At 35.4% G+C, this 27,857-nt stretch overlaps 1 protein-coding gene across 5 annotated transcripts; it reads left to right on the top strand.

Moving 5' to 3' along the window:
- Positions 1-934: 934 nt before the first annotated feature.
- On the top strand, positions 935-25,992 carry LOC119067673 (neprilysin-1). 5 transcript variants are annotated; one of them, XM_037170784.1, is made up of 14 exons: positions 935-1,281; positions 1,974-2,835; positions 9,409-9,456; positions 18,016-18,074; positions 18,141-18,327; positions 18,395-18,600; positions 20,632-20,811; positions 20,878-21,168; positions 21,236-21,379; positions 21,484-21,666; positions 23,605-23,767; positions 23,831-23,950; positions 24,654-24,850; positions 24,916-25,992. In XM_037170784.1, exons 2-14 carry the CDS (start codon positions 2,502-2,504, stop codon positions 25,186-25,188), a joined length of 2,385 nt encoding a protein of 794 aa, XP_037026679.1. In that variant the 5' UTR covers positions 935-1,281; positions 1,974-2,501; the 3' UTR covers positions 25,189-25,992. The 5 variants fall into 5 exon arrangements, with proteins under 5 accessions (XP_037026679.1, XP_037026677.1, XP_037026675.1 ...); XM_037170782.1 differs by having other exon boundaries at positions 935-1,235; XM_037170780.1 differs by lacking the exon at positions 935-1,281 and adding an exon at positions 1,315-1,897.
- The last annotated feature ends 1,865 nt before the right edge of the window (positions 25,993-27,857 follow it).

Raw genomic sequence — 27,857 nt, forward strand, 5'->3', positions numbered from 1 at the left:
AAAAAAATGCCGGACCCATTATTCTTCTCTTTGTGGTTGTGTGTCTAAACTAAACGCTTGGGGCCTCTTAGATAATTGGAATACGTGGTCTAATTGGCTTTTTTTATTTTCTCACACAAACTTGTTTTCTCAAAACCAGCTGTCTGTTTTCGAGGTATCCGATCGACATACCCCGAAAGCAGCAATTTATTGATAACTGTCTCCTCGGATCAACAAATTTCACACCTAAACTGGACTTTTCAACTTTTTTTCCCTTGTCATGTGGATAAGGATTACATGACTGAACTAGGAATGAAAAGTAGAGTTTTCGCGTGAATTTTGTTGAACCGAGACGAAGCTGAGAAGACGCGAATTTTTAATTTTTATACAGAATTATGTCAAAATAAAAGTTTGTAACGTCGGAAGTAATGTACTATTACATGCTGAGGGTTCCATAGTGAGATGGTGCTAGAAACATGAAAAGTACGGGTTTCGACATAATTAAAAGTAAAACGTCTTGTTTTCTTGTGTCTATTGAACTCGGGCTCGCCTCGGTACAACAAAATTCAAACTAAACTTAAAAGCTATTAAATAAACGAATAAGCCACAAACAACCCGCTAATTTTTATTCTAAATATCTACAAAGCGTAACAACGAGAATGAGACATAACTATCTGAAACTATCCAGACAGGGTCGGCAAAAAATATTTACAATCGTGGAAAGTCATAAACTTCGTTTAATATAGTTTCACACGTCTGAATCTCTAGATTTGTTAAAAATATATGGCAACAACAACATCAGCCCAAACAAAATGTATACAGATGAGAAGTCGCCATAAACTTTTTTTTTCCAGTGTCTCAGCTACCTCTCCAAAAATGTAAAACTTTCTCTCATAAGGGTTGCACAGTTTTATTCGGATACCATAAATTACGAGAAATTTCTTTAGTGCTCGGGATATTTTTCGTTGATAAGCATGGCTCTAGTTAAAGTTTCCACAGCGATTTCGTTCTTTCGTTTTTTTCAACAACTGTAATCATTTTTACTATAGTTCAAACAAACCGTGCAAATACGGGGCGGAAATGTGAAAAGTCATTTTTTTAACACATCGAGAACGTACAAATTATTCCCATTTAAATATTTAATTCAAACATTTCTTTTTTTGTGTTTTTCCAATGCAATATACAATATCAATAAACATAAAAATGAAAAGCGGAGAAATGGTGGAGTCGTATTTTAATAAACAGAGAGTGGAACAGTGAGTAGTGAGAGAGGGAGAGAGAGAGTGTAGCGCATGCGTTTCAGTTTGCATTTTTCTTTTATATTTCTTCGTTTTCTTTTTTTTTATTTTGTGTTAAAGTATTTTCGTGGTATTAAATCCTGTTGTCAATTATTATAAACAGACCGGCTGAAAGTGGTAGATATAATATTGTAGGGAGAGAGCATTGAATTTCGAAACGATATATAAATAATTGTCATTTTATAAAATATAAATACCGATTTTACGTTGTTTTTCTTTTTTTTTGATGTTTATTAAAGTTCAGGACTTAGAGATAAAACTTTCAGTGTTTCAAAGCTAGTTGATTAGACAACGTTAATTCACCTGAAAAAAAAAAAAAAAATTTCATAAATCCGTTTTACGTAAAACGAATCAGACCGGTTTTGTCAATGATAGGCACTCGTATTTTTTGTTTGATTTATTTGTTCAAAATTTGATTGGTTTTCGATTCTGCAACATTCATTTTACCATTGCAATTCAATACTGCAATGATTTCCATTCGGAACATTTCTGGGTGATGCGACATTCCGTTTTTGGTTTTAATATCATAATGAACGCATCATCTCACTCAAAGCGTATATATGAATATATTGAAGAAAAAAAATAAATAAATTACGAACCAACCAATTTTACACTATAACGTAAGTTCGTAGTAAAAACGCTTTTATCAATAAATATATTGTACATATTTTCGAAGTTGATGTTTTGGCTTTTTAGGTTGTGTTTATTATTACCTGTACATGAAATCGATTTAAATTATGTGATTCAATGAAAGTTGCTGAAGAGAATAATAATAAAAAAGGCAACACACAACACACACTCCACACAATTAATAATGTGAGACAGTCGATAAGTAATTAACGCAATGTGACCATTGTGGCATATATATTTATATAAATATTACACTGAACTGGTTAGTGGTTGACCGTGTGCATAAAACAAAAATAAATTAAAACAAAAAAAAAACAAAATCAGTAAAGAAGTGTGTACGTTATGATATTCAATTAGTAAAATGAGCAAAATGCTGAAGTTAATTTAACATGCCGAGTGCAAGAAACACTATCAAAAAAATATATTTTTTAGTGATTTAACGTCATACGGATCGTACGGCTGGAGTATGATTTAAAGAGAAGAAGTAAAAATCTAACAGAAATTAAAAAGTAAATTTTACAATGATATGTGTTGTGATATAAAGTAAAAAAAAAAACAAAAAACAAAAATAGAGAAAATTTTAGCAAAAATAAAATGACATCACCGAATAAGGACCTTCAGCTATACGATAAACATCCAAATGTTAAAAATAACGGTTACCTTCGATCAAATATCGAAAATGGTTCGAATATGGACGAATCTATGGGTGTACTGTTAGACACAAATACACCACCAGCCAAGCCATTGATTGTAAATTTTGGACCAAGGACTGCGACACGAACATCTATTGTTAGGAATTTTAGTTTTAGCTACATTTACCATGACTCAAAAATACGTAATCGGTTTTTACTGTTCGCTTTGGTATTTATTCTGTTTGGTGCAGCTATTGGTGCTATTGTTGTAGCTATTACCCACCGATGTGTAACACGTAAGTAAAAAAAAACTTTTAGTCACTCGCGTTAGCACAGTTTTCGGATCATATGGATCATGTGAATTCGAGGAGTTAATCACTCTTGGGATTAAACGGGATTATTTTGGGATTAAAAGGCCCATCATTGGGAAATGACAGGACAGTTTCCCGAAAATGTATGGAAAATGTTATCACAAAAATTCACCGAAAAAATTCAAAGAAACTCACCTCTTATGCTTTCCATTGTATTCGGCCATAGTCTCTTTAGGTCGCCAAGACATATTTGAACACTAAAACACTTTTTACTCGATGCAAAAACAAAAAGTTTTTTTTGTTTTGTCGCGACAAAAACACAGAAATAATTTCGACACAACTGTGACACTCCGCTATTATAAGTACTAGAATGAATGTTTCCTGTGTTCACTTCAGCGGTAAAATATCTTTCTTTCAAAAAAGTGTCTGACACTTCAACGATGGTAGACATTTATTAAAATTGTAACCTCTCCCACTCCTTCAGTAAGCTAACAAGACTTCGCTAAGTCTAATTATACCATCTCTTTGAGTAAAAATATTGTCTGAGTTCGAATAATTCTCCGCTGAGCTTTAACAAACCTCCGCTGAGCTCCAATAATTCTTCGCTGAGCTTTAACAAACCTCCAATGAGCTCTAATAATTCTCCGCTAGGCGTAAGAGTCCGCCAGGATTTAGTACGTTTTACTAAGGCAATGAAGCTAAGCGAACACTCAATAAGCATCAGCGGATAACTAATAATTGTTTCTATGATTTAATAAGACTCCACTTAGCTTTGGTAGAACTCCTCTGAGTGACCGATTCGCTCCATTAGCCTTCTTGCAACTTGCTTAGGCCTAACGGACACTTCCTGAGCCCTAGGAGAGAATTTTTAGAGCTCAGCGGAGGTTTGGTAAAGCTCAGCGAAGAATTATTAGAACTCAGCCGATATTTTTATACAACGAGGTGGCATAATTAGACTTGGCGAAGTCTTCTTAGCTTACTAAAGAGGAACGAACATTTATTTACGCTCAGCACAGTCTTACGAGAGGTTAAATTTTTAATAAATGCTTTCCCATCGTTGAAAGAATGTCCGCTGAGCTCTCGTAAAGCTTTGCAAAATGGTCGATGAGCATTATTAAATGTATACGCTACCCTTTGTCAACTGTTTCATGATTTTTATAATATGTCCGACACTTTTTTGAATGAAAATATTTTACCGCCGAAGTGAACACAGCAAACATTCATTCTAGTACTTATAATAGCTGAGTGTCACAGTTGTGTCGAAATATTTTCTGTGTTTTTGTCGCGACAAAACAAAATAAACCTTTTTGTTTTTGCATCGAGTAAAAAGTGTTTTAGTGTTCAAATATGCCTTGGCGACCTAAAGAAACTATGCCCGAATACAATGGAAAGTATCAGAGGTGAGTTTCTTTGGACTTTTCGGTGAATTTTTGTGATAAAATTTTCCATACATTTTCGGGAAACTGTCCTGTCATTTCCCAATGACGGGCCTTTACATTACTCGGCTACAAATCGATCGGTATATTTCACACAAGAAGTACCATTTCCATCACTTGCCCCATTGCCATGTAAAGTATTCACGCTGTAAGTGCGCCTTTTATTTTAAAACATACCGCACATCAAATCATTTTAACGCTTAGTTTTTGACATTTATTATATGACGTCAGCGTTATTTTGTGCAACTGTCAGTTGAAAATATTTAAATGTAAACTCGCTTACTTCCGTAGTGAAATTTGGGCATTATTTGTATTCCCACCGGACTATATGAACGTGATGCCTATATTTTCTTGCTCCTATCAAGATGAAAATTTTGATTAGAAATCATTTTTGCTATCAAGCTTCAACACTTACAAATATGCCACTGACAATAGCGAGCGTGTGGAAAATTTGATGATTTTTTTTATATGGTGCAATGGTTCCTATAGTTCCACTTCCCCTTGTCTTCATACAAGAAAATAAGTAAAATTTTTGTAGATCGAAAAATGCAAACCCCTCCAATGTTTCGGACTACCAAGTACCTACCGTTAGTTTTATCAATTCAATTTCAAACATAAGGCACACGCTCCATCACACTTATCAGTGTAAATAGCGACCTAAATGTAAAATATTCTGTTAAAAAAAAAAAATCTTGACGACAGTCACCGACATATTGCATAGATTTTTGAATTATATCGATTTGGTCGACAATGAATATTCAAACCTGATCTGAGACTTCTAAACGTGATATTCTAGCGAATTATTGCGATTAATTTATTTAGCAACGTTTTCCATAAATGAAGTGAAACGCAAACACAAAACCGTCGACATTCAGATGGAATGCGTTTCTCATTATCATTAATCAAATTTAATTAATTACTTTGACAGGTACTTAAATTGTCTGGTAAAAATGATTACATGTAGACACATTGCACATACAACACACGTTCAATGAAAATTGTGTACAATCTTCGATTTAACACCTAAAGTGGATATCTGATTTACCGCCAAAGCGAGTGTTGAAACAGATTGAGTAGAAAATTTTATTGACACAACAGCAACTGCTTCAGATATTATTGAGTACTTAGCACTTCAGCTCGTCCAGCATTGGCGGTCTTGAACGAATATTTTATTGCGAACACATTAACTTATTAAAGATGTAATAAATAAATGCAGTGAAACTGGGCGTTCTGTGCGGTTCGAAGCGGATACAGCCGTTTATTACATTTTTCATGAAATGTTTTTAATCGTAAATACGGTAACATAAGTGGGTCAAGTCTGTTCGAATGATTAAAATGAAATGATCCAGGAAATTAAATTCTGTTCATCGTATACTCGAGTGGGACTTGTTAAAGCGATTCTTCAGATGTCTTATATTTTGCGATCTAGAGCCTCATAACGGCAGCACCCAGCGTATATCTCCTCATTTAACGTGTCCAACGGACATCTGCGTCACTAAATCGCTATAGCGTTCGTTTTGATTAGTGTCTATGATGAAGCTATTCCTAATTACATTTTGAAAATCTTTGTTGATAAAAAAAAAACAAAATTAAAAATAAATTCGACTGATAGTGAGGTGTGACGTGATTTGTACTGACAAAGATGAATTATTCGTAATTGTTGATACGGGGCAAATGTGCATTTGAGCTTGGTGTCAAATTATCAGCAACCAAATTCGTTTCATTTGATAAATAATTTTGGCTTCGCGTTTAATATTTAATTTCCGGACATGAGGATGAGCGAACGGAAACACTTATCGATAATGACCCATTGTCAACAAAAATTGCAAAAGCCTGTCATAATGTATACTATACATTGTATAGTCCAGTCAGCCTTAAAGAAAGCGAGATAGAGGTAAATAGGAAATTTGAAAAAAAATTAACTAAGCGACCTCAAAGCACACCGGTGCAGTAATAAAATGTCAAATTAGTCATTGAAAATAGTGAGAACGAAACAACAATAGGAAAATTCAATAGGGAACGTCAGAGTTTCTGAACAGAAAATCCAAACGAAAACACAAATGGAAACGCAAACGAAAAGAGAATGTTTGACAGATTCACTGAAACATAATTAAATTCTGACTGCAAGGATTCTAAACAAAATACCATTGTGTAGCGCTTGATCTAAGGCAGAGTCTAATATTTGGGAATTAATTCTCTAAATTCCCAAAAATTCCCTAAAATTCTCAAAAATTCCCAAAAATTTCCTAAATTCCCAAAAATTCCCTAAATTTTCAAAAATTACCAAAAAACACAACAAATATTTCAGAACATATTGAATATAATATATTCAGTAAATTGAGCTTAAGCGGCATATCGCCAAAACTGGAGGTGATGGTGATAGGGGAACAAGTGGTCTCCGATTTTAAGGAGTGATAGATTCGTCTTCAATTCTAGAGAATCGTATCTTTCATTTTTTTCGAACATTTTTTTTAAATTTTCGGTTAAAGTGTTCAAAGTTGAAAGCATGTCAGAGGGTACCGAAAACCCTTTTTCGGCTATAACTCAAAAATAATTATTTTAAGAGCAGTCTACATTCCGACCTTCTATGAAAAACATTTTCGATGATAACTTCTTATTAGAATATTTTTTGAAAAAAGTGGTTTCATCGTTTGGTGCCACAACTTATAAAGTTTCGATAGCCACCAGAATAAACCGCGAGCCTTTTTTAATAAAAGTTTAGTTCTGTTATAAACACTTTTTATATTTTTTATAGAAATTAATTAAAAAAATCACTGCCATGATGAACTCACGTACGGAAACTCTAAAGAATCGAAATGGGATATTAGGTATCTGTCAGCTGATAGGAATATTTTGTTTGTTAGTGTTGGTTTTTTGGTTAACTCGGTGATCACAATTAAAACAAACTGTCAACAAATAAAACATCCCAATTTGTTAAGTCACGAAATTGTTTTTTTTTTTTCAAGCGCGAGATTTTTTGAAAATTGGAGCGGATTTTTAAACTGAAATTAAGAATTTCAAATTCCACTTTTCCAATATCAATATACATTTTCAGTGTGTTTTTGATGTGTTCATTGAAATAAAAATAATATGGACTAACGCTCGCGGTTTATTGTCAAAATTGATGCAGTCTACGCCGAGAAAACTCAAAAGTCCAAAAAATATCACAAAAAACACAAATTTTAGGAGTTTTGAGTCTTTTCTCAGTACACTACATCAATCTGGACAATTCCAGTGGCTATCGAAACCTTATATGTTCTGGCACCAAACGATGAGGCCACTTTTTTCAAAAATAATTCGAATAAAAAGTTATCATCAAAAATGTATTTCATAGGGGGTCGGAGTGTAGATTGCTCTTAAATTATTGTAGTGTTGTACTAATGTCGGCTTTGGAGAGACCTACAAGTACAGTATACGCCCTGGCTGGTGCGAGTACATCGACAAGAATTATATCCTTCAGAGCATAATATTTGGGAACCAATTCTCAAAAGTTCACTAAAATTCCAAAAAAAATCCAAATTTTTTTTTGCTTGTTCATAGTTTTTAAAGGTTTTTGAACTTTTCCTGTACTTTTACGAGCATTTAATTATAAAAATGCAAAGAAAAGAAATTTTTTGGGAATTTTAGGGAATTAATTCCCAAAATTCCCAAAATTCCCAAAAATTCCCAAAAATTCCCAAAAATTCCCTAAATTCCCAAAAATTCTCAAAAACGATTCCCAAATATTAGGCTCTGATCTAAGGAGTCCGGTAATCTAATTGTTTTCTCAATCAGGCCAATATTCACGCCGTAAGTGCGGTCGAAATTCAAAATGGAAAGTGCGGCGGTCTTTCTAACGTAGCGTCATTTTCATACAATGAAGCGTTGAAATGTATTTTTCAGTTCACTTTTTCATCGAATCGTTCACTTCAAATTCAAATTTTAGACACACTTACGGCCTGAATTTTCGGATTCAATGCATCAATGCAAACATCACATTTTCAAAGTCTTATCTTATCGCCATCTTTCGTGAAAAACCGGTACCATTTCGATTTTTGGCGCCCTCTCAAAGTTTGCCAATTTAGACTGAAAACACTCAATGATCGAATACTTTTGAACGGTAGTGTATATTGGCCTGATTAACAAATCAGTTAGCTTACCGGACTACTGAAATCATGCCCTACACATTTGTATTTTGTTTAAATATTAAAATCCTTAATTTAAATATTTTTCAGCGAAGCTGTCAAACTTGCCCTTTCCGTTTGTGTTTTCGTTTGAATTTTCTGTTCTAAAAATCTTACGTTCTCTAATGCAAAATTATTGTTTACTGTTTTGCACACGCAAAAAGCGCAATTTTCGAATCCGAGCTGTTCTTCTCCGTTTACCTGAATTCTCTCATATGTCGTTTAAAGGAGAGAAATCAGAGAAACGTAGAAGAACAGCTTGGGTACTCCAGTTGCGCTTTTTACTTGCGCAAAAAAGTAGAATAACATTAACTCTGGAGGATTAAACTAAAACTACAACTGAACATCCGAACCGATTGCAATGGTTCATTGCGTACTGATTTGGAGATTTTCATTTAAACAAGTGTAACGTTCGTAGCTCGCGCTGAACGTGATGGATGCAGTCACACAAGTCAAAATAACAATTTCCAAAGAACTTAGACCTTAGTATTTATTACTCACGAGGACCCTCGGAGTTATAACGTCATCTGTGAGTGCTGTGGGTGCAGCGAGAAATATAAGACATTGTGAAGTAAAAGATAATTTTTTTTTGTTAGCGACGATGTAAATCCTATTCGTTGTCGCCTTTAAGGACAAAAAGTTTTTTTTTATTCCAAAAATTGTATGAAACTTAAATACATATTAAAGACGAAACAAAGGCTTAGCAAGTTTCGCTATAGATGTTTACTACATAAACGGATCTCTAAACAAAAACCGTCACTTAAATAATGAGTCGCAAATTTCGAATAAACTTTTTGGCTGCCTGCTTCTTGTTTACGGTTCGAATCGTTATTCCTCAAGCCCATTATTATACGTTCACATCGACAGAACCTTTACAAAATAACAATTCATAAAAGAGTACGACTGGTTTTAATGTTCAATTCAAATATAAATGCCGAATTGGTTTATTTATTTTTCAGAAAATCATCAAAGAAACGTTTGCCTTACGGAGGAATGTATAAATACGGGTAAGTTTAATTGTTCCTCGGGATAAGTACACTTTCTAACAAAAACTTTAATTTACACGACCAACTTGTAATTAAATTCGATTACATTTTCACATAGAAAAAACATTATTTTGCTTTGAAGGCGCCAAGAGACCCGAATGTCTGTTTCGTTTGTATGGTGTATTGGTGTACATTTTCCTTTATGAATTCTCTGGAAAGTACGATCAAAGGAATAAAAATTCTTGTGACTTTTTCCTCTCCATCATGAACATCATGAAGATTAATTTACACATGCTTGCGATTAAGAAGTACGAATGAAGAGTAATATACATTTGCCCAACTATACTAAACACGCGTCGCATTAATGCAAATAGCTATTTTCATAATAAGGTAGTAAATGGGATTGTTTTGCGCATTAGATGTGAGATTGCCGATACGAGCGAAGCGAGTTCGGCAACACATCGTGTGCGCAAAACCCCCATTTACTACCGTGTTAGGAACAAGGTTTTATCTCCTGTAATGTCATAATCACCATAAAAAACAAATTTCAAAAATCAAACTGAAACATAAACACGCCATGACGCCGTCACTCATTCATATTCCCCACAAATAAAACACACATCTAGTATACTGTTAAGAATTTGTCAATTTTCAGTGAATAAATGAGAAATTATCGAAGTTGTCCGTGAATAAATGTGAAATTATCGAAGTTAGCCGTGCGCAAATGAGAAATTATCGAAATTTTCAGTTAATAAACGTACGTTCTGTGAATGACGTGTTTAAATCTAGCCCATTTTGATTCTAAAAGTGACACTCAAATTGTGAATATTATGACATTACAGGAGATAAAAGTAATAGCTTCAACAATTTGACATTCTAGATTCGTGCTTCTACCGTTTTTTTTTCTACTGAAATTTTTAGTTGCTCGAGTAATGAAATATTAGGAGAAGTAACAATTTCCGTGGAAATAACAGATGGAAACACGAATCTAGAATGTCAAATTGTTTAAGAACAGAACTTGCAATATAAGCATATTGAGCCTCATCAGATCTTGTATTTCATGTAAGACTAGTTAAACACAGAAACGGGACATGTCACAGTAAAATTATAAGAATTTTTTTTTTCTTTTCTGCTCCGTTGCGAATAGGCTTACGATATTTTTTTGCTTTAAGAGTGATATCGCGAAATCTTCGAACAACTTTGGGACAAGGGGTCACGGATATTATTGAAATTTTATTCAAAATAAATATTGAATAGCCACAAAACACGTCCAAAAATGCTTCATACCCCACTTTTATAAAGACAGTAGTCGAAATAGATCGAAATTTGGATTGCAATAGTATAAGAACAACGTGAATACATCGAACAATTCTTTATTTAAGTTAAGCTCACTCTTATCAGCAATAAATAATGAATAGACGCACAAAAAACCTCAAAAAAGCGAGAAACAAACGAAATAAAGGGATAAATTTCGTCGGCTTGGGGTGGACTTCCACTAAAGTCGCTCCAACACTTTGCAGTGAAACTTATCCAAGGATGTTTTTGCATGTTCTGGTACTACAGAAGCTAGGCTCTCTCACCATACGGTGTCGGGGAATCTCGCACACGCGATCATAGTATGCGTCCTTTTACGACATGTAACGAAATGTCATGACTGTGCGAGAATCACCACTTAGAGGTGAATCTCGCACACCATGAATTTGTGTGGTGTGCGAGATTACCCTACCCCCACCATACATACCATGTCTCGGACTTGTGTCACTGCAGTCGCTCAGGTACTTCGGAAAATCACCGATTTTTTCATCTAAAGTCATTAATATCACCGTCAGGTGAACATGGACCTGGTGGTAAGTATACTCAAATTTTGCGTCTCTTCAAGACCTTCAAACGTAGCTAAAAACGTTTTTCCCGAAGTTGTTTCACTCGAGTCGCAAAAAAAATTGCAAAAAAAAAACGATTTTGGGCCACTTTTGCCAGGACCTTACTTCACTACCTCGATCGTCGACAACAAAATAAATTTCACCAAACGTATTACTACGTTTTACTCGCATCAGTTCAACGAATCGAATGAGCTATAATTCAATAAAATCCGTGACACCTTGTCCCAAAATGTCTGATTTTGTTCGATGTTTTAACCAAGGTTCTGAAAGAACAGGTTAAGACACATCTGAGTTGATCACGAAGGCGGTGACACACAAATTTTGACAAATAGATGCTATTTATCGAACATACTCAATACAGATTGTTTGAAATGTCAACCTGATAAAATCTTTTTTTTTCCTTCAAGTTGACATTTCAAACAATCTGTAATGAGTATGTTCAATAAATAGCATCTATTTGTCAAAATTTGTGTGTCAGCCGCCCTCGTGGGTGTCTTAACCTGTTCTTTCAGAACCTTGGTTTTAACGACATCACTCTTAAGCATCGCTCGTTTGAAAATGTAAGGCATAGTTCACTTTGTTTATTCTGGAAATATGTTTTGAATAAAATAAAAGAAATGAACAATTTATGCCAAAGCAAGACAAAGAGCTGCTTTAGGGAAGACCATTATGATATTTTTTGTTAAAATCACAAAATCTAGTGAGAAAATCAATCAGTCAAGGGATTTGATCCACCCAAAAGGTGGGGCCTAGTTAAAATTTAATTCTTATAAAAAACATTGAAATATGATTTATGTTTATCCTAGCTGTCGATAGAAAATTACTAGTTAGATGACTCTAGGCTACTAAATGACAGATTATTGAAAACTAGTATTTTTTGCGACTTTGTGTCACTACTGGAATTTCACAAAGTTAATCGCAAACACACTAGCCTCTACACTTCGTACGGGAGCAGTCAAATTGATTCCATCTAAATATTATTATCCACCATCAACTTCATGTAAATAAACGAACAGAATGTATGTCATGTGTCGCAAGGAAATTTTCCACCTGAAAAAATCGAACGAAGAAATTACCAAAATAAAAATCTTCGAGGAGGGTTGTAAACGTTGTAAATAATGTGTCGAAAACTTATTCAGACAATACACTTAATGTGTACACTTTACAACACTTTTAAGTCGAGTTACAATTCGATCGATAAGAGCTTTGAGAAGGAAAAGTGTTTCGATGGAACTCTAGAAAGGAACATTATCACCCGATTAATATATAATACCATCAGCCCAGCACATATGTCAACTTTTACAATGACGACCAACGAAAATTCGTTGCCTCTCCATTTATATAACCGTGTGAAAGAACATAATAGCGTTTGGATAACTGAAATATTTATCATTTTCTCCACTTCATCTAACATTTCCATTGATTTTATTATCATTAATCGTGAAAACATGAATGGATGCACATATACAGGTGATGGTAAAAATGATTCAGACTATTAATACAATGTAAATGTAAATGCAGTGAAACGACAAAACAATGTTGCTCCAATGTTTCAATTCCACAAAGGTTTTCAATATTGACAAAATGTGGTCTCGATGGACGATTATGACAACTTTTTTTTTTGTGAAATCACTGTGCTGTACAGTAAATTTCAAATATAAATGATGGCGATTGACAACGACGTCCACCGTATGTCTTTGATAAAACTGTTGAGGTTAACATTACTGTTTGCATTATATCTGCTCCATTCATCATTACGGTGGTAATACACGAACGTTATTAGTTTTTGGTTTGAGCGTTAAAAATAATTCCATTTACCAATATTTTCGGTCGAGTGCCTTATTAAAATATTTGTAGAAGGAAGATATCCAGTGGTAATCACAGAAATATTAAGGCTCGAATATGATTTTCCTTTGTAAGAGCGATGAACCATTTGGAAATTAGTAGCCCACATTTAGGCGGAAAAATATTCGTTTTTGATGATTTCTCTGAACTAACAACCTTTTTTGAAAAACCACTAAACAACCATTAAAGCACGCAAAAAAGGAAAACTTGGTTTGTGAGTCATCACTCAACCCACTTGGAGAAATTTGGGCAGATTACATAAATTTACACAATCTGCAAAGGTTTCTCCAAGTGGGATAAGTTATCACCCACAAACCAATTTTTCTTTTAAAAGTGACACTTTTTTGCGAGCTTTAAAAAAAATATTTTGATTAAGATAAATCATCAAAAAACGAATATTTTCCGCCTAAATGTAGGCTAAAAATTTGGAAGGGTTCATCGTTTAAGAGGTAGTTAGCTAAAATTGTAGCCTTCATTTGTGTGCATCATATTTAATTTTTGATGATCTCTTTAAATCAGAATCCTTTTTCAAAAATGTACGATCGCAATTCCGACCACGAATTAGCTTTCAACAGCAAATACATTTGGTTGCAGTCGTTTGACCAGCTCTGAGAAAAGTGAGCAGTTTAACGAAATTTTCATAAACTACTCACGTTTCTCATAGCCAGTCAAACTGCTACAACAAAATGTATTTTCTGTTGAAAGCTACCATTTTTGTGGTCGGAATTGCGGTCGTACATTTTAAAGGATTCTGATGGAAAGATATCATCAAAAGTAAACTAAAGTACAGTATTCAAAAATCGCCCTAATGTATGCTTTTCAGCAAAGCACCGATGCCTCTTAAGAGCTCTCACCCCTTGGCAAATTTTTAGCCTACATTTGTGCGCAAAAATATTCGTTTTTTGATGATTTCTCTGAACCAAAATCTTTTTTCAAAAAGTTAAACCATTAAAGCATGCAAAAACGTGTTACTTTTAACGGAAAATTTGGTTTGTGAGTCAAAACTTTACCTACTGGGAGAAAACATGCAAAATGTGTAATTTACACATTTTGCAAATGTTTCTCCCAGTGGGATAAGTTATCAACCACAAACCAATTTTTGCTTTATAGGTACCACATTTTTGCATGCTTTAATGGTTTAACTTTTTGAAAAAAGATTTTGGTTCAGAGAAATCATCAAAAAACGAATATTTTTGCGCACAAATGTAGGCTAAAAATTTGGAAGGGTTCATCGTTTAAGAGGTACTTAGCTAAAATTGTAGCCTTCATTTGTGTGCATCATATTTAATTTTTGATGATCTCTTTAAATCAGAATCCTTTTTCAAAAATGTACGATCGCAATTCCGACCACGAATTAGCTTTCAACAGCAAATACATTTGGTTGCAGTCGTTTGACCAGCTCTGAGAAAAGTGAGCAGTTTAACGAAATTTTCATAAACTACTCACGTTTCTCATAGCCAGTCAAACTGCTACAACAAAATGTATTTTCTGTTGAAAGCTACCATTTTTGTGGTCGGAATTGCGGTCGTACATTTTAAAGGATTCTGATGGAAAGATATCATCAAAAGTAAACTAAAGTACAGTATTCAAAAATCGCCCTAATGTATGCTTTTCAGCAAAGCACCGATGCCTCTTAAGAGCTTTCACCCCTTGGCAAATTTTTAGCCTACATTTGTGCGCAAAAATATTCGTTTTTTGATGATTTCTCTGAACCAAAATCTTTTTTCAAAAGTTAAACCATTAAAGCATGCAAAAACGTGTTACTTTTAAAGGAAAATTTGGTTTGTGAGTCAAAACTTTACCTACTGGGAGAAAACATGCAAAATGTGTAATTTACACATTTTGCAAATGTTTCTCCCAGTGGGATAAGTTATCAACCACAAACCAATTTTTGCTTTATAGGTACCACATTTTTGCATGCTTTAATGGTTTAACTTTTTGAAAAAAGATTTTGGTTCAGAGAAATCATCAAAAAACGAATATTTTTGCGCACAAATGTAGGCTAAAAATTTGGAAGGGTTCATCGTTTAAGAGGTACTTAGCTAAAATTGTAGCCTTCATTTGTGTGCATCATATTTAATTTTTGATGATCTCTTTAAATCAGAATCCTTTTTCAAAAATGTACGATCGCAATTCCGACCACGAATTAGCTTTCAACAGCAAATACATTTGGTTGCAGTCGTTTGACCAGCTCTGAGAAAAGTGAGCAGTTTAACGAAATTTTCATAAACTACTCACGTTTCTCATAGCCAGTCAAACTGCTACAACAAAATGTATTTTCTGTTGAAAGCTACCATTTTTGTGGTCGGAATTGCGGTCGTACATTTTAAAGGATTCTGATGGAAAGATATCATCAAAAGTAAACTAAAGTACAGTATTCAAAAATCGCCCTAATGTATGCTTTTCAGCAAAGCACCGATGCCTCTTAAGAGCTTTCACCCCTTGGCAAATTTTTAGCCTACATTTGTGCGCAAAAATATTCGTTTTTTGATGATTTCTCTGAACCAAAATCTTTTTTCAAAAAGTTAAACCATTAAAGCATGCAAAAACGTGTTACTTTTAAAGGAAAATTTGGTTTGTGAGTCAAAACTTTACCTACTGGGAGAAAACATGCAAAATGTGTAATTTACACATTTTGCAAATGTTTCTCCCAGTGGGATAAGTTATCAACCACAAACCAATTTTTCCTTTATAGGTACCACATTTTTGCATGCTTTAATGGTTTAACTTTTTGAAAAAAGATTTTGGTTCAGAGAAATCATCAAAAAACGAATATTTTTGCGCACAAATGTAGGCTAAAAATTTGCCAAGGGGTGAGCGCTCTTAACAATCCATCGACACGACTCAGCATACTCATTAAATCCCTAGAACCAACAATTTGCAGGATCAGATCCAACCCTTAACACACCTTGCTTGCGTTCGATAGTCGGCTCGGTGGAACAAAGCTTCGCAATTACTTTTCCGTATGTTGAGTTGCATAATGTATTTGGATTTAACACAATAGACGATTCAGATTTCAATTTATATTTTTTATGTTTGCTTTCATCTATTTATAACTATAAGCTTTAGAATTGATATCCATACTTGTCATCTTGTCATCCAATATATTACATATACAATGTGTAGTAAGTATATATACCTATATCACAACAAAATAGAACTTTATTATGGGACATGGAGCAACGTGGAGCAACGAGAAATGTGTTATTATATATAGAGAGATCGGAATATGGATATATGGCTATATATACCCTTGTAAATGTATTCTTTGGATAGCTGTCACAGTTAAATGTCTTGCCGAGTAAGGAAAAACGTATTAAAATTTATTCTTGTAAAGAAATCTAGTTCTTTCGCATTTATATATTTCCTATTGTTAAGATAACCGGTAATTCGACTTACGAGAAGAGGAACAAAAGACGGCGTCATAGATAGCAGTATAAAGTTGTGTGTATAATCCCCCTGCATTAAATTTCATATTCAGTGAACGATTTCCAACCATTTTCGTTGTCTGTAAACTTTTAGGAAGTGCCTCTACTTTACGCTTATAAATATTAAATTGGATGTGAATCGTCCGTAGAATTTATAAAATATATCCAAAATGCTGGAAAAGAATTGTTTTAGAGTCGACTTGGTATCAAAGCGTGAAACAATATGAAGAGGAAAATATTTCGAACATTTTATCCATCAATAACTGTGTGATTCATCAGTCAAAGCAGTCTGAATTTACACTAATAACACTAATGCCAACGCTTTTCCAGCTTACGGACGTAGTGGACAGTGTGTCATCTAATTTCTGGCGCTGTAAAAATATGGAAAATTTCTTTATTTGACAGCTGTCACTATGATCATTTATGCTTGTAGTGCGTTGCTAATACTAATGTAGGACACTACATCTAATTTCTGTTCATGATTAAAGAGCAATGAATCCTAGGATCCCAGCAAACATGCTACCACCGAATATTCTTCCCGCGTAATTTTATTGAAAGTACTATAACAACGTTCACAATAGCCCTAGGAAATCCTTTGCAGAAGGGAAAAGATCATCGAAAATGTAGAAGAGCATGATAACGACCTAAACGGCAAAATAGGTCTAGCTAATGTAGTCTTTCCTACATGGCAAAAAGTATGTTGAAACTAATGAAGTAAAAGATTTTGTGTCGTGTCTACACGGAAAAAACGGAAAATGTCAATGTACGTCTGATTCGATCATGATCGATCGTGAAATTTTACGTCTAAATCGTACAATAAAGGACTGAGTGAACCATTGGTTTTGTACATTGTAGTTGAGTGAGGACAAAACCAATGGTTCACTCAGCCGTTTATTGTACGATGTAGACGTAGAATTTTACGACTTCGATGTACATACTACGTAGGAGATGTAGTATTTGCGACTCACACGTAAATCGTGATCGAATCAGACGTACATTGACATTTTGTGTTTTTTCCGTGTAGGGTAGTCTGTTAAACTTTCTCTGGGTGAGCTGTTACACAAGGCAAAATTTTGTTAATTTCTAAAGTGATTTGTTTCAGCTGTTTTTCAGTTGATACACTCATACAAACAAATATGGTTTTACGACTTTAAACGGTTTTACCATTGCCACACGCATGCGTGTACATTGTTCAACCGTATACACAATAGCACATTTGTTTGTATGTGTGGATCAACTGAAAAACAGCTGAAACGAAATACGTCACTCATTTAAAAGTCGACGACCGTAGTGAATATTTAAGTGATTTGGTAAAGTGACAAACTGTCTATGCATACTCGACAACACACTGACATCTTAAGACTTAACAGTGGTCTAAAAGTTGATTTTTTCCATCTTAAAATACAAATTAATTATTCGTTTAACAGCATCTTCGCTGCTGTCTGCGATGGATCGCTCTCAAGACCCCTGCGAAAATTTCTTCGAGGTAATTAGTAACACCGTCGAAGTTTCCCCTTATCCTTCTCTTTAAATTCCATTCCATTTTTTCTAGTACGCGTGCGGTACATGGAATAAGAAGCATGTAATACCAGAGGATCGAAGTTCGATCAGTACATTTGAGGTGTTAGCGGATCAGCAACAGGTTATATTGAAGGGTGTTTTAGAAGAAGAGATCAATAGTTTTGATAGTGCCGCCACGATTAAAGCGAAAAACTTCTACAAAAGCTGTATCGATCTACGTAAGATATGCTATAAAAACCGATGACATTTTGTTGCAATTTTACTTAACCATCCATTAAAATGCAGAGGAAATTCGAGCTGTTGGGGATAAGCCCCTCAGAAATGTGCTGGAGAGTTTGGGCGGGTGGCCTGTAGCTGTAAAAAACTGGACACCGCCGGCTTTTAGTATTGAGTCAATGCTCGGAAGACTGAGAGGAGAATACAGCGAAGCAGTTTTGGTGGAGCTATATGTGGGCGCTGATGATAAAAACTCTTCTGTGAATATTCTACAGGTAAAATGTTTAATTGATGATTTACATTAGTTTGCAGTACAGGAAGAGATAAGTGTAATTCGACATGTTTTCTGTTTTTGGAAGGTGTTGTGGTTTGTAATTGATTCCAGAAGAATTTCGTTGAACAAATGAAAATCTAGATTTTCATTTTCTGAATTTTGGCTGGGTACGCTCTAACAACAAGAATTTATCACTAAAAAGAAAAAATCTAGTTTTTCATTTGCTAAACAAATTTTGTGTGGAATCATTTACAAACCACAAAACTCTTAAATCAGAATTAAATTTCCCTTTTCTGTCCTTGCTTCATTTGAAGTCCCAACATTTTTCGACATTCCTCCTAGGCAAACGATAGATTTCTTTTCACGAGAAGTATATTTTGAGTCAAAGACACATTTTATATAACTCAAGCTTCTTAACAACCGGCTCGATTCGAGCTTTCCTTTCAAGCGGAATGGTTCCAGAATGTCAACTCCAACCAAGAGCTTTCCGGAAATAGAGAAATGCTGTTTGGAAACTGAAGATCAAATGTAATAGATTTTTGTATAATTCTCACACATTTCCCATACGTCTCGTCATAAAATTAATAATGTCAGCGCTCTGTGAACTGCTCTTACATTTCATGAACATTTACCAGAGTGAAGTTATTTCACCAGAAAATAAGGAAGTGTTGCCAATGGCAGTTTCCCGTTCCTCCAATGAAACATGGCTAACTCCGACCCGTACGAAACACCTATTCGTATCAAAAGCCTTTAATGTGAAACTCTTCATTTCTCTTACTTCATTTTCTTCTCTGCTGAAAAACTATTCTCCCTTTAAAATCACTTACATTATCCACTCTTTGCCTTGTTATCATATACAATTAAATTGCCGGAGGCAATATAGACAGCCCCGTACGAAGTCAAATTTCATAAATTCCTATTTAAACAGCTATATACCGCTATATTTAACTATATTTCACTATAAATAAACATTTCACAGATAAATATATGCTATTATATAGCTCTATATGCCTGTATATAGCTCAATATAGCTGCATATTGGTATATATAGATGTCCATATATGGAATCCCTGAAACCCCACACACATAACAAATTATTTCCATGTTAACAGAAACACTCAACGTACCATTTTTCCCAAGATATATCACTTTTAATAAAATCCAATATGGCCGCCGGCAGCCATTTTGTTAGGAGACCGGAAATAGTACCGACGCTTTACATTCGTTAATACCTTTCAAACAAAAAAAAATTCATGAAATTCGGTCAAAATTTACTCGAGATATTGACAAAATACTCCACGTTCACTGTACGGCCGAGTAGCCAGATAAGAGCTCACTCCAAGAGACCTAGCTCACGCTCCGGAGAACATAATTTCAAAAACTTTTTTTTCCCTGATTGGTACGGTCTAAGCTAAAATAGACGAAATATGTTCAAATGTGGCCGACCTACAAGCAAAAACTGCTTGCCGCCCTGTGCCTGTTTCACACCAAGGGGTCTAACTCACAAGTCGGTCATCCGATTTCCATAAACTTTTTTTTTTGTCGATCGGTATTGTAAATATCTTTCATTCGATGTATCATTTACGAGTATAGCGTTTAAATGTCCGGAGATATCTTCGAAAAACCGTAAAGCACTTATTGGGCCACAGCTCGGGAGGGGTCGATCCAAAATCACTCATCTTCGAACTTAGCCTGTCTTTTGACATTACCAAACGGGGAAAAAAAGAATTTTCAAAATCGGATGCGTTTTACTCAAGTTATCGTGCAGACAGACAGACGGACGGACGGACAGACGGACTTTTTTTTTCTTGCTGATTTGGCATCTCTGGACAACCACAATAGGTTTCCCCTTACTCAGGGAGTCCCATTCGACGTGTTACAAACGTATGCGTAAACCTATAAGACCCCAGTACTTCGTACGGGTCTAAAAATTGTAAGCCATCTACCGGTTTGACTAAATAGTTTTCTGGCCACCTTCACATTTCTGTTTAAATTTTCGAAAAGAATGAACTTAACATTGTCCTCTCCGCAGTTGGATCAACTTGTGTTAGCTCTACCTTCACGGGACTATTATCTGAAACCAAGCAGTGAAGGAGATTTGGTAGCATATCATAAGTATATGACAGAAATTGCCATTCTATTGGGTGCCAATTCAGAAACGGCTGGAACCGAACTACAGGAAGTAATCAAATTCGAAATGAAATTAGCCAATGTACGTTCAGACGGCTGTATGCGATCATCAGCGATGTATCACATCTGAGCTTTCCTATTTTTTTAGGCATCGATGCCAGAAGCTGACCGGCACGATACAAGTGCTATATATAAGAAAATCACACTACCACAACTACAGAGAGATGTGCCACAATTAAACTGGCACGAATATTTGCAGACAACCTTAGGTGATCAAATTACGCTACAACCAAATGAACCAGTAGTTAGCTATGCAATGCCATACCTTATACAAATGGGACGCATTTTTGCTGAAACTGATCGACGAGTTATCCACAATTATGTTATATGGAGGCTAGTCATGTCGATCATGACTCATATGATTGATGACTATCAGAGAGTAAGTTCAAATCGTGTTTCATTCCATTAAACAACCATGTGCTTAAATCGGTCATTTCACAACAAAGGAGAGAGTGGAATTTCGCAAAATATTATTAGGAATTCAGTCTGAACGACATCGGTGGTCACAATGCGTCGAATGGACGAACAAGAAATTAGGAATGGCTGTGGGAGCTCTATTTATCCGGGACAATTTCAATCAGGAGAGCAAGGTATACAACAGTAAAATTGGCTAAGCTAGCGAGTATTTGTGTCAATTTTATTACACGCATGTGATGGGCAGTATAATTGATTTTACGTTTTGTACACTGAAAAGGAAACTGCACTAGAAATGATACACAACATACGCGAAGCCTTTAACGAACTGTTAGCTGATATTCATTGGATGGACGATGAAACGCGGGCAGTGGCGAAAGAAAAAGCCGACGCAATGAATGAACGAATCGGATATCCGGAAATACTAACCGACGATGAAGAATTAGAAAAGGAGTACGGAAACGTATGTACAAAATTTTTTAAACGAAGTGAGACTATTCGCTCTCGTGTGTGAATTGTCAATTGTGAGACTATTGTGCTTATGTTCCCTTGTAAAACATGGAACATAAGGAGCTTATACTCTTTTTTACAACGTGGAACATAAGGAACTTTTGCTCCTTTTTACAACATGGAACATAAGGAACTTATGATCCCTTTTACAACGTGGAACTTAAGGAACTTTTGCTCCCTCTTACAACATGGAACTTAAGGAACTTTTGCTACCTTTTACAACATGGAACATAAGTAACTTTTGCTTCCTTTTACAACGTGGAACTTAAGGAACTTTTGCTTCCTTTTACAACATGGAACTTAAGGAACTTTTGCTTCCTTTTACAACGTGGAACTTAAGGAACTTTTTCTACCTTTTACAACATGGAACATAAAGAACCTTTGCTTCCTTTTACAACGTGGAACATAACGAACTTATGCTCCCTTTTACAACATGGAACTTAAGGAACTTTTGCTTCCTTTTACAACGTGAAACTTAAGTAACTTTTTCTTGCTCTTATAACATGGACTTAAGGAACTTTTGCTTCCTTTTACAACGTGAAACTTAAGGAACTTTTTCTCCCTCTTATAACATGGACTTAAGGAGCTTTTGCTTCCTTTTACAACGTGAAACTGAAGGAACTTTTGCTCCCTTTTACAACGTGGAACATAAGGAACTTATGCTCCCTTTTACAACATGGAACTTAAGGAACTTTTGCTTCCTTTTACAACGTAAAACTTAAGGAACTTTTTCTCCCTCTTATAACATGGACTTAAGGAACTTTTGCTTCCTTATACAACGTGAAACTTAAGGAACTTTTGCTCCCTTTTACAACGTGGAACTTAAGGAACTTTTGCTCCCTTTTACAACGTGGAACATAAGGAACTTTTGCTCCCTTTTACAACGTGGAACATAAGAAACTTATGCTCCCTTTTACAACATGGAACTTAAGGAACTTTTGCTTCCTTTTACAACGTGCAACTTAAGTAACTTTTGCTCCCTTTTACAACGTGGAACATAAGGAACTTATGTTCCCTTTTACAACATGGAACTTAAGGAACTTTTGCTTCCTTTTACAACGTGAAACTTAAGGAACTTTTTCTTCCTCTTGTAACATGAACTTAAGTAACTTTTGCTTCCTTTTACAACATGAAACTTAAGGAACTTTTGCTTCCTTTTACAACATGAAACTTAAGGAACTTTTGCTCCCTTTTACAACATGGAACTTAAGGAACTTTTGCTTCCTTTTACAACGTGAAACTTAAGGAACTTTTTCTTCCTCTTGTAACATGAACTTAAGTAACTTTTGCTTCCTTTTACAACATGAAACTTAAGGAACTTTTGCTCCCTTTTACAACATGGAACTTAAGGAACTTTTGCTTCCTTTTACAACGTGGAACATAAGGAACTTATGCTTCCTTTTACAACGTGGAACATAAGGAACTTATGCTACCTTTTACAACGTGGAACATAAGGAACTTATGCTTCCTTTTACAACGTGGAACATAAGGAACTTATGCTCCCTTTTACAACGTGGAACATAAGAAATTTATGCTTCCGTTTACAACGTGGAACATAAGGAACTTATGCTACCTTTTACAACGTGGAACATAAGGAACGTTTGCTTCCTTTTACAACATGGAACTTAAGGAACTTTTGCTCCATTTTACAACATGAAACATAAGAACCTTTTGTAAAACAATATACATTTTGCATCACCCTAATTGAGTTACACCTAGCGTTAAGAAGGTGGAACTGATGTCTTTTAACATTTGTTCACAATTACAACTGAAACAAATGAAGAAGAAAAAAATTGGTGTGCAAATAGTCTCTCAATTGGCTATTCGCACTCTAGTGCGAATAGCAACAGCCATATTTAAATTGAATTTTCGAACATAAATTATGTTCCAGCTAACGATCGTCAGTGTACATTTTATGGATAATATATTTAGCATCTTAAAATGGGATGCCCAAAGGAACCTAAACATGTTACGGAAGCCAGTGGATAAAGATAAATGGGCCACAGAACCAGCTGTGGTGAATGCATTTTACAATCCCAACAAAAATGATATCGGTGAGTTATGAGATACGCGTTTTTTGTGCTTCGTTCAATTGACACAACTATTGTCGGGATTAGTGTTTCCTGCTGGTATTTTGCAGCCGCTTTTTTACAGCCAGAATTTTCCAAAATCCTTAAACTATGGAGGTATAGGTGTCGTTATCGGTCATGAAATAACACATGGATTCGATGACAAAGGTAAGTGGCACGTTAAGTCCCACATAAGTGGACCTTTTGTAAATTTGTAGCCTACATTTAGGCGGAATAATATTCGTATAAAAAACTAATCCTTTGCACATTGTGTAAATGTGTGTAATCTTGTACAGGTTGCTCCAAGTGGGTTAAGTTATGACTCACAAACCAATATTTCCTTTAAAAGTAACACATTTTTGCGTGGTTTAATGGTTTTACATTTTCAAAAAAAGATTTTGGTTCAGAGAAATGATCAAAAAAACGAATATTTTCGCCTTAATGTAGGCTACAGATTTTGCAAAGGGTCCATTGCTATTAAAAGCTTATCTATACCCGTTACGACAAACATTTGCTTTACGATCTTGGCCATCTAGCGCTAGAAGGGATAGAACGAGAGTAGCTCTAGTAAACCAAACATCGTAGAAAATCGAGATTCGGTTTCGGAGTGGCTGACAAGTTGAAAATTTGACTTGGCAGGCACACCAACGAAAACTTTATTTTTTAATTCCATTCTTTATTTTCATGATTTGACACCAATTTAAATTTGCAACGATATGTGGTTGCCAAGCAATAGTCTGGCATACTCTCGTTCTAGCCCTGCTAGCGCTAGATAACAAAAGTCGTAGAAAAGTCAAGAGCAATTAGGCATTTTGGGCATTTTCAATCGGTTATCTCACCCAAAATGACCACATTTCTACCGTGACTACAGGTCGACAATTCGACAAGGAAGGCAATATGATGCAATGGTGGAACAATGCCACCATCCGGGCATTCAGAGAACGGGCTCAGTGCATTATCGACCAATATTCACGCTATAAAATTGATGAAGTTGGATTGTTTATGAATGGTAGAATGACACAGGGAGAAAATATCGCAGACAATGGGGGATTAAAACAAGCATTTCGTGTAAGTAATGGCGTTTTGCGTTTCAAATTTTTCGAAAAACAAATGTTTTTGTTTGTTGTTGCTAGGCCTACCGAAAATGGGTTTTAATCAACGGAGAAGAGCCTGAAGTTCCCGGCTTAAACTTAACTCACAATCAGTTATTTTTCCTCAATTATGCGCAAATTTGGTGCGGATCGATGCGTCCCGAAGATGCACTGACGAAAATTCGATCGTCCGTTCACTCGCCAGGATTTGTACGTGTGCTGGGACCGCTATCGAATTCCAGAGACTTTGCCAAAGCATATAATTGCCCTCCTGGCTCACCCATGAATCCGACCAACAAATGCAGCGTCTGGTAAGGTGGAAAGAACTCCATCTCCACTTCTCACATCTGGTAAACTGAGAACGGGTAATCTTAATAAGTATCTAAGACATAGATTTGGCGTCCGTGATGCTACGTCTGAGTAAGCGAAAATTTCAGTGCTAACGAATGGTATGTTAAGTCTCTATATTTTGTATGTAGTGCTAGAGTGTCTGAATGACTATAAAATTTGAAGCATGTCTGACACACGGTATCATTTAAGGCATTAAATGACAAGTTTAACTCAGGCGTGCCTTACACAATATGATGTCATTGACCTGCTCCTTTCACATTCCTTGTTTATTACGAAAAGGAATAAAATCGCATATTTTTCACTTCTTTTTTTATTATTTCACATACAACGTTCACACATTTCATTTCACGACTGTCTAAAAGCGTTGTCCTCTCATATTTCGCTGCAGTGGAACATTTATATTGTGTCGGTACAATCAAGGTTGTATAATGAGGAGGTTACACCGATCGCCATTATTTCACACATGATGGCTATCGGTAACTCTAAAGTATAGTTTCCACTTAAAAAGAGCACTCCGTTTAGCCTCCGTTTACATGACAGTTATAAAATAGAACAAAGGAACTGTCACGTAAACGGAGTAAAGCTGCAATCGCAGTTCACTGTTTTGGGTCTCCGTTTAGATATTGCGCATGCGCACAGAGAGAATTCTCTCTCTGCGCATGCTCATTGTCTAAACGGAGACCCAAAACGGTGAACTGCGCTGGCACCTTAATGCTTAGTTTCCTCTAAAAAAAGTACTCCGTGTGAGAGACAAAATTGAATTTTTTCAATTTTTCTTTGTTTATTTGACAGTTTGCTCTCACGGCGCTCTAACGGCTCTCTCACGGCGTACTTTTTTTAAGTGGAATGGGCACTTAAAAAATTGAAATAAATTCAATTTCCACTCCGTTTGCGTGACAGTTCTTTTGTGTTTTTTTTTAAACTGTCATGTAGACGGAGGCTAAACGGAGTGCTCTTTTTAAGTGGAAACTATACTTAACTGCGTTTCACTACGAAATTTCAGCTGAACAGAAATTGCGCCATAATTTTGTGTACAGCACAGTTCAGTTGATTTACAACCTGGGGTGCAATAAATCATGAAGAATATGAAAACTCTGTCATTTCACTCCATTTTGCCTCACGCGCGAACTATCTGTTTTTGAAGTGAAATGAACCCTTTTGTAACTTAAATCCAAAGTTTTTATTCATATTTTACATGCGCCTAAAGCCCATAGCATGTTTTCGTGTGTTTATTGACCTCGGCTACGCCTCGGATCAACAAAATACACACGAAACCATTCTCAGACGGCCAATACAGCTGTTACTTCCTTTGTAATACAGTCACAGCTTCTTGTTTATTTCTGTCGTCTATGTAGAAAGCAGATAACAAGGCTGGCCGTATTTTGAAACGCTCGTTCATAAGTGAGTGAGTGAAAAGCCTACTTAAAATTACATAGGATTGTTAAAATGTGACGGAAACATGTCAGACTTTGAACAAAGTTTGCAAATTCTAAAACAAAAAACTTCTTCATTGTGACTTTAAGCAATTATACTTTATACCATTAGCAGCTATGTTTATGCTCTCGCCGGAATGATATTTTACCGACATTTGACAATATAACTCATGTCCCTTATGAACAATGTACTGGATTACGTAGATCGGTTTAATAATTCCGAAATATCTCAATTATTGACAAGAAAAGATGTAACCATCCTAACCCAGCCAATACTCGGTACTCGACCTTATAGCAAAGCATTATTTCGGAGATCCAAAATTGGAACTACCGGTTCCTTGTGCTGTTCAAATTATACGACTTTAACAGTTGAAACGGAGAAACCGTTATTTGCGTAATTCAAATTGTACGAGGAGTCAGTATACCAATTATGAAATGTCAACACAAAATGCATCTAGCCAAATGTTCCAGGAAATTAGTCTCTTAGCCGCGGGTGTTAACGACTTTTACCGGTGATATACCTAACTGTTTGGTTTCGAAGCCAAATGTGAAGAGCAACATAACTCACACTTAAATTTAAGAGAAATAATGTAGAACCGTAGAGACCACCGTACATTGATGTTTTGAAGAAAAAAAAAATCATTTAAAAGAAAAGTATTCGTAACCATTAGAGATTCGACTAAGGAAATTTTCACTTTATTATTTTTCATATACGGGCGAGAAACAGTAGGACTTTCTGCAAGAAATTAGTAACTCTTCATCTATTCTTCTGACCCAGCGTCGAGATTTAACGAAATTAAGCGATTAAACGAACTTGAGTTTGGACAAGTTGATTCCTTGACTTCTCAAAATTATTTGGAGCCAGCACTGTAGCCAAGCTGTTAATAGAAGATAACTTCATGACTATCGGAATCCCAAGAAATCAGTCAAAAATTGCTACGCATTTAAAAGGGAGACGACGTTCTCGAAGAGTATACGCTTCATACATCTTCGATGGGTCCTTGAGGTGTTCGAAAAATTTCGTTGATATTACGTTAATCTTAAAAATCTTTACGTCCGGTCATCACAAACTATTGCGTAAAGGAAATTTCTGATTTTCTATTTTGAAAACTATTTTATTACCGGTCCCATGCGCAAGTTCACCATTACAGTTTACATTACATGAATAAGATGTTCGGTTCATTTTACGTGAATTTCTTT

The sequence above is a fragment of the Bradysia coprophila genome (genome assembly GCF_014529535.1).
Source record: "Bradysia coprophila strain Holo2 chromosome X unlocalized genomic scaffold, BU_Bcop_v1 contig_128, whole genome shotgun sequence".
Classification (NCBI taxonomy): domain Eukaryota; kingdom Metazoa; phylum Arthropoda; class Insecta; order Diptera; family Sciaridae; genus Bradysia; species Bradysia coprophila.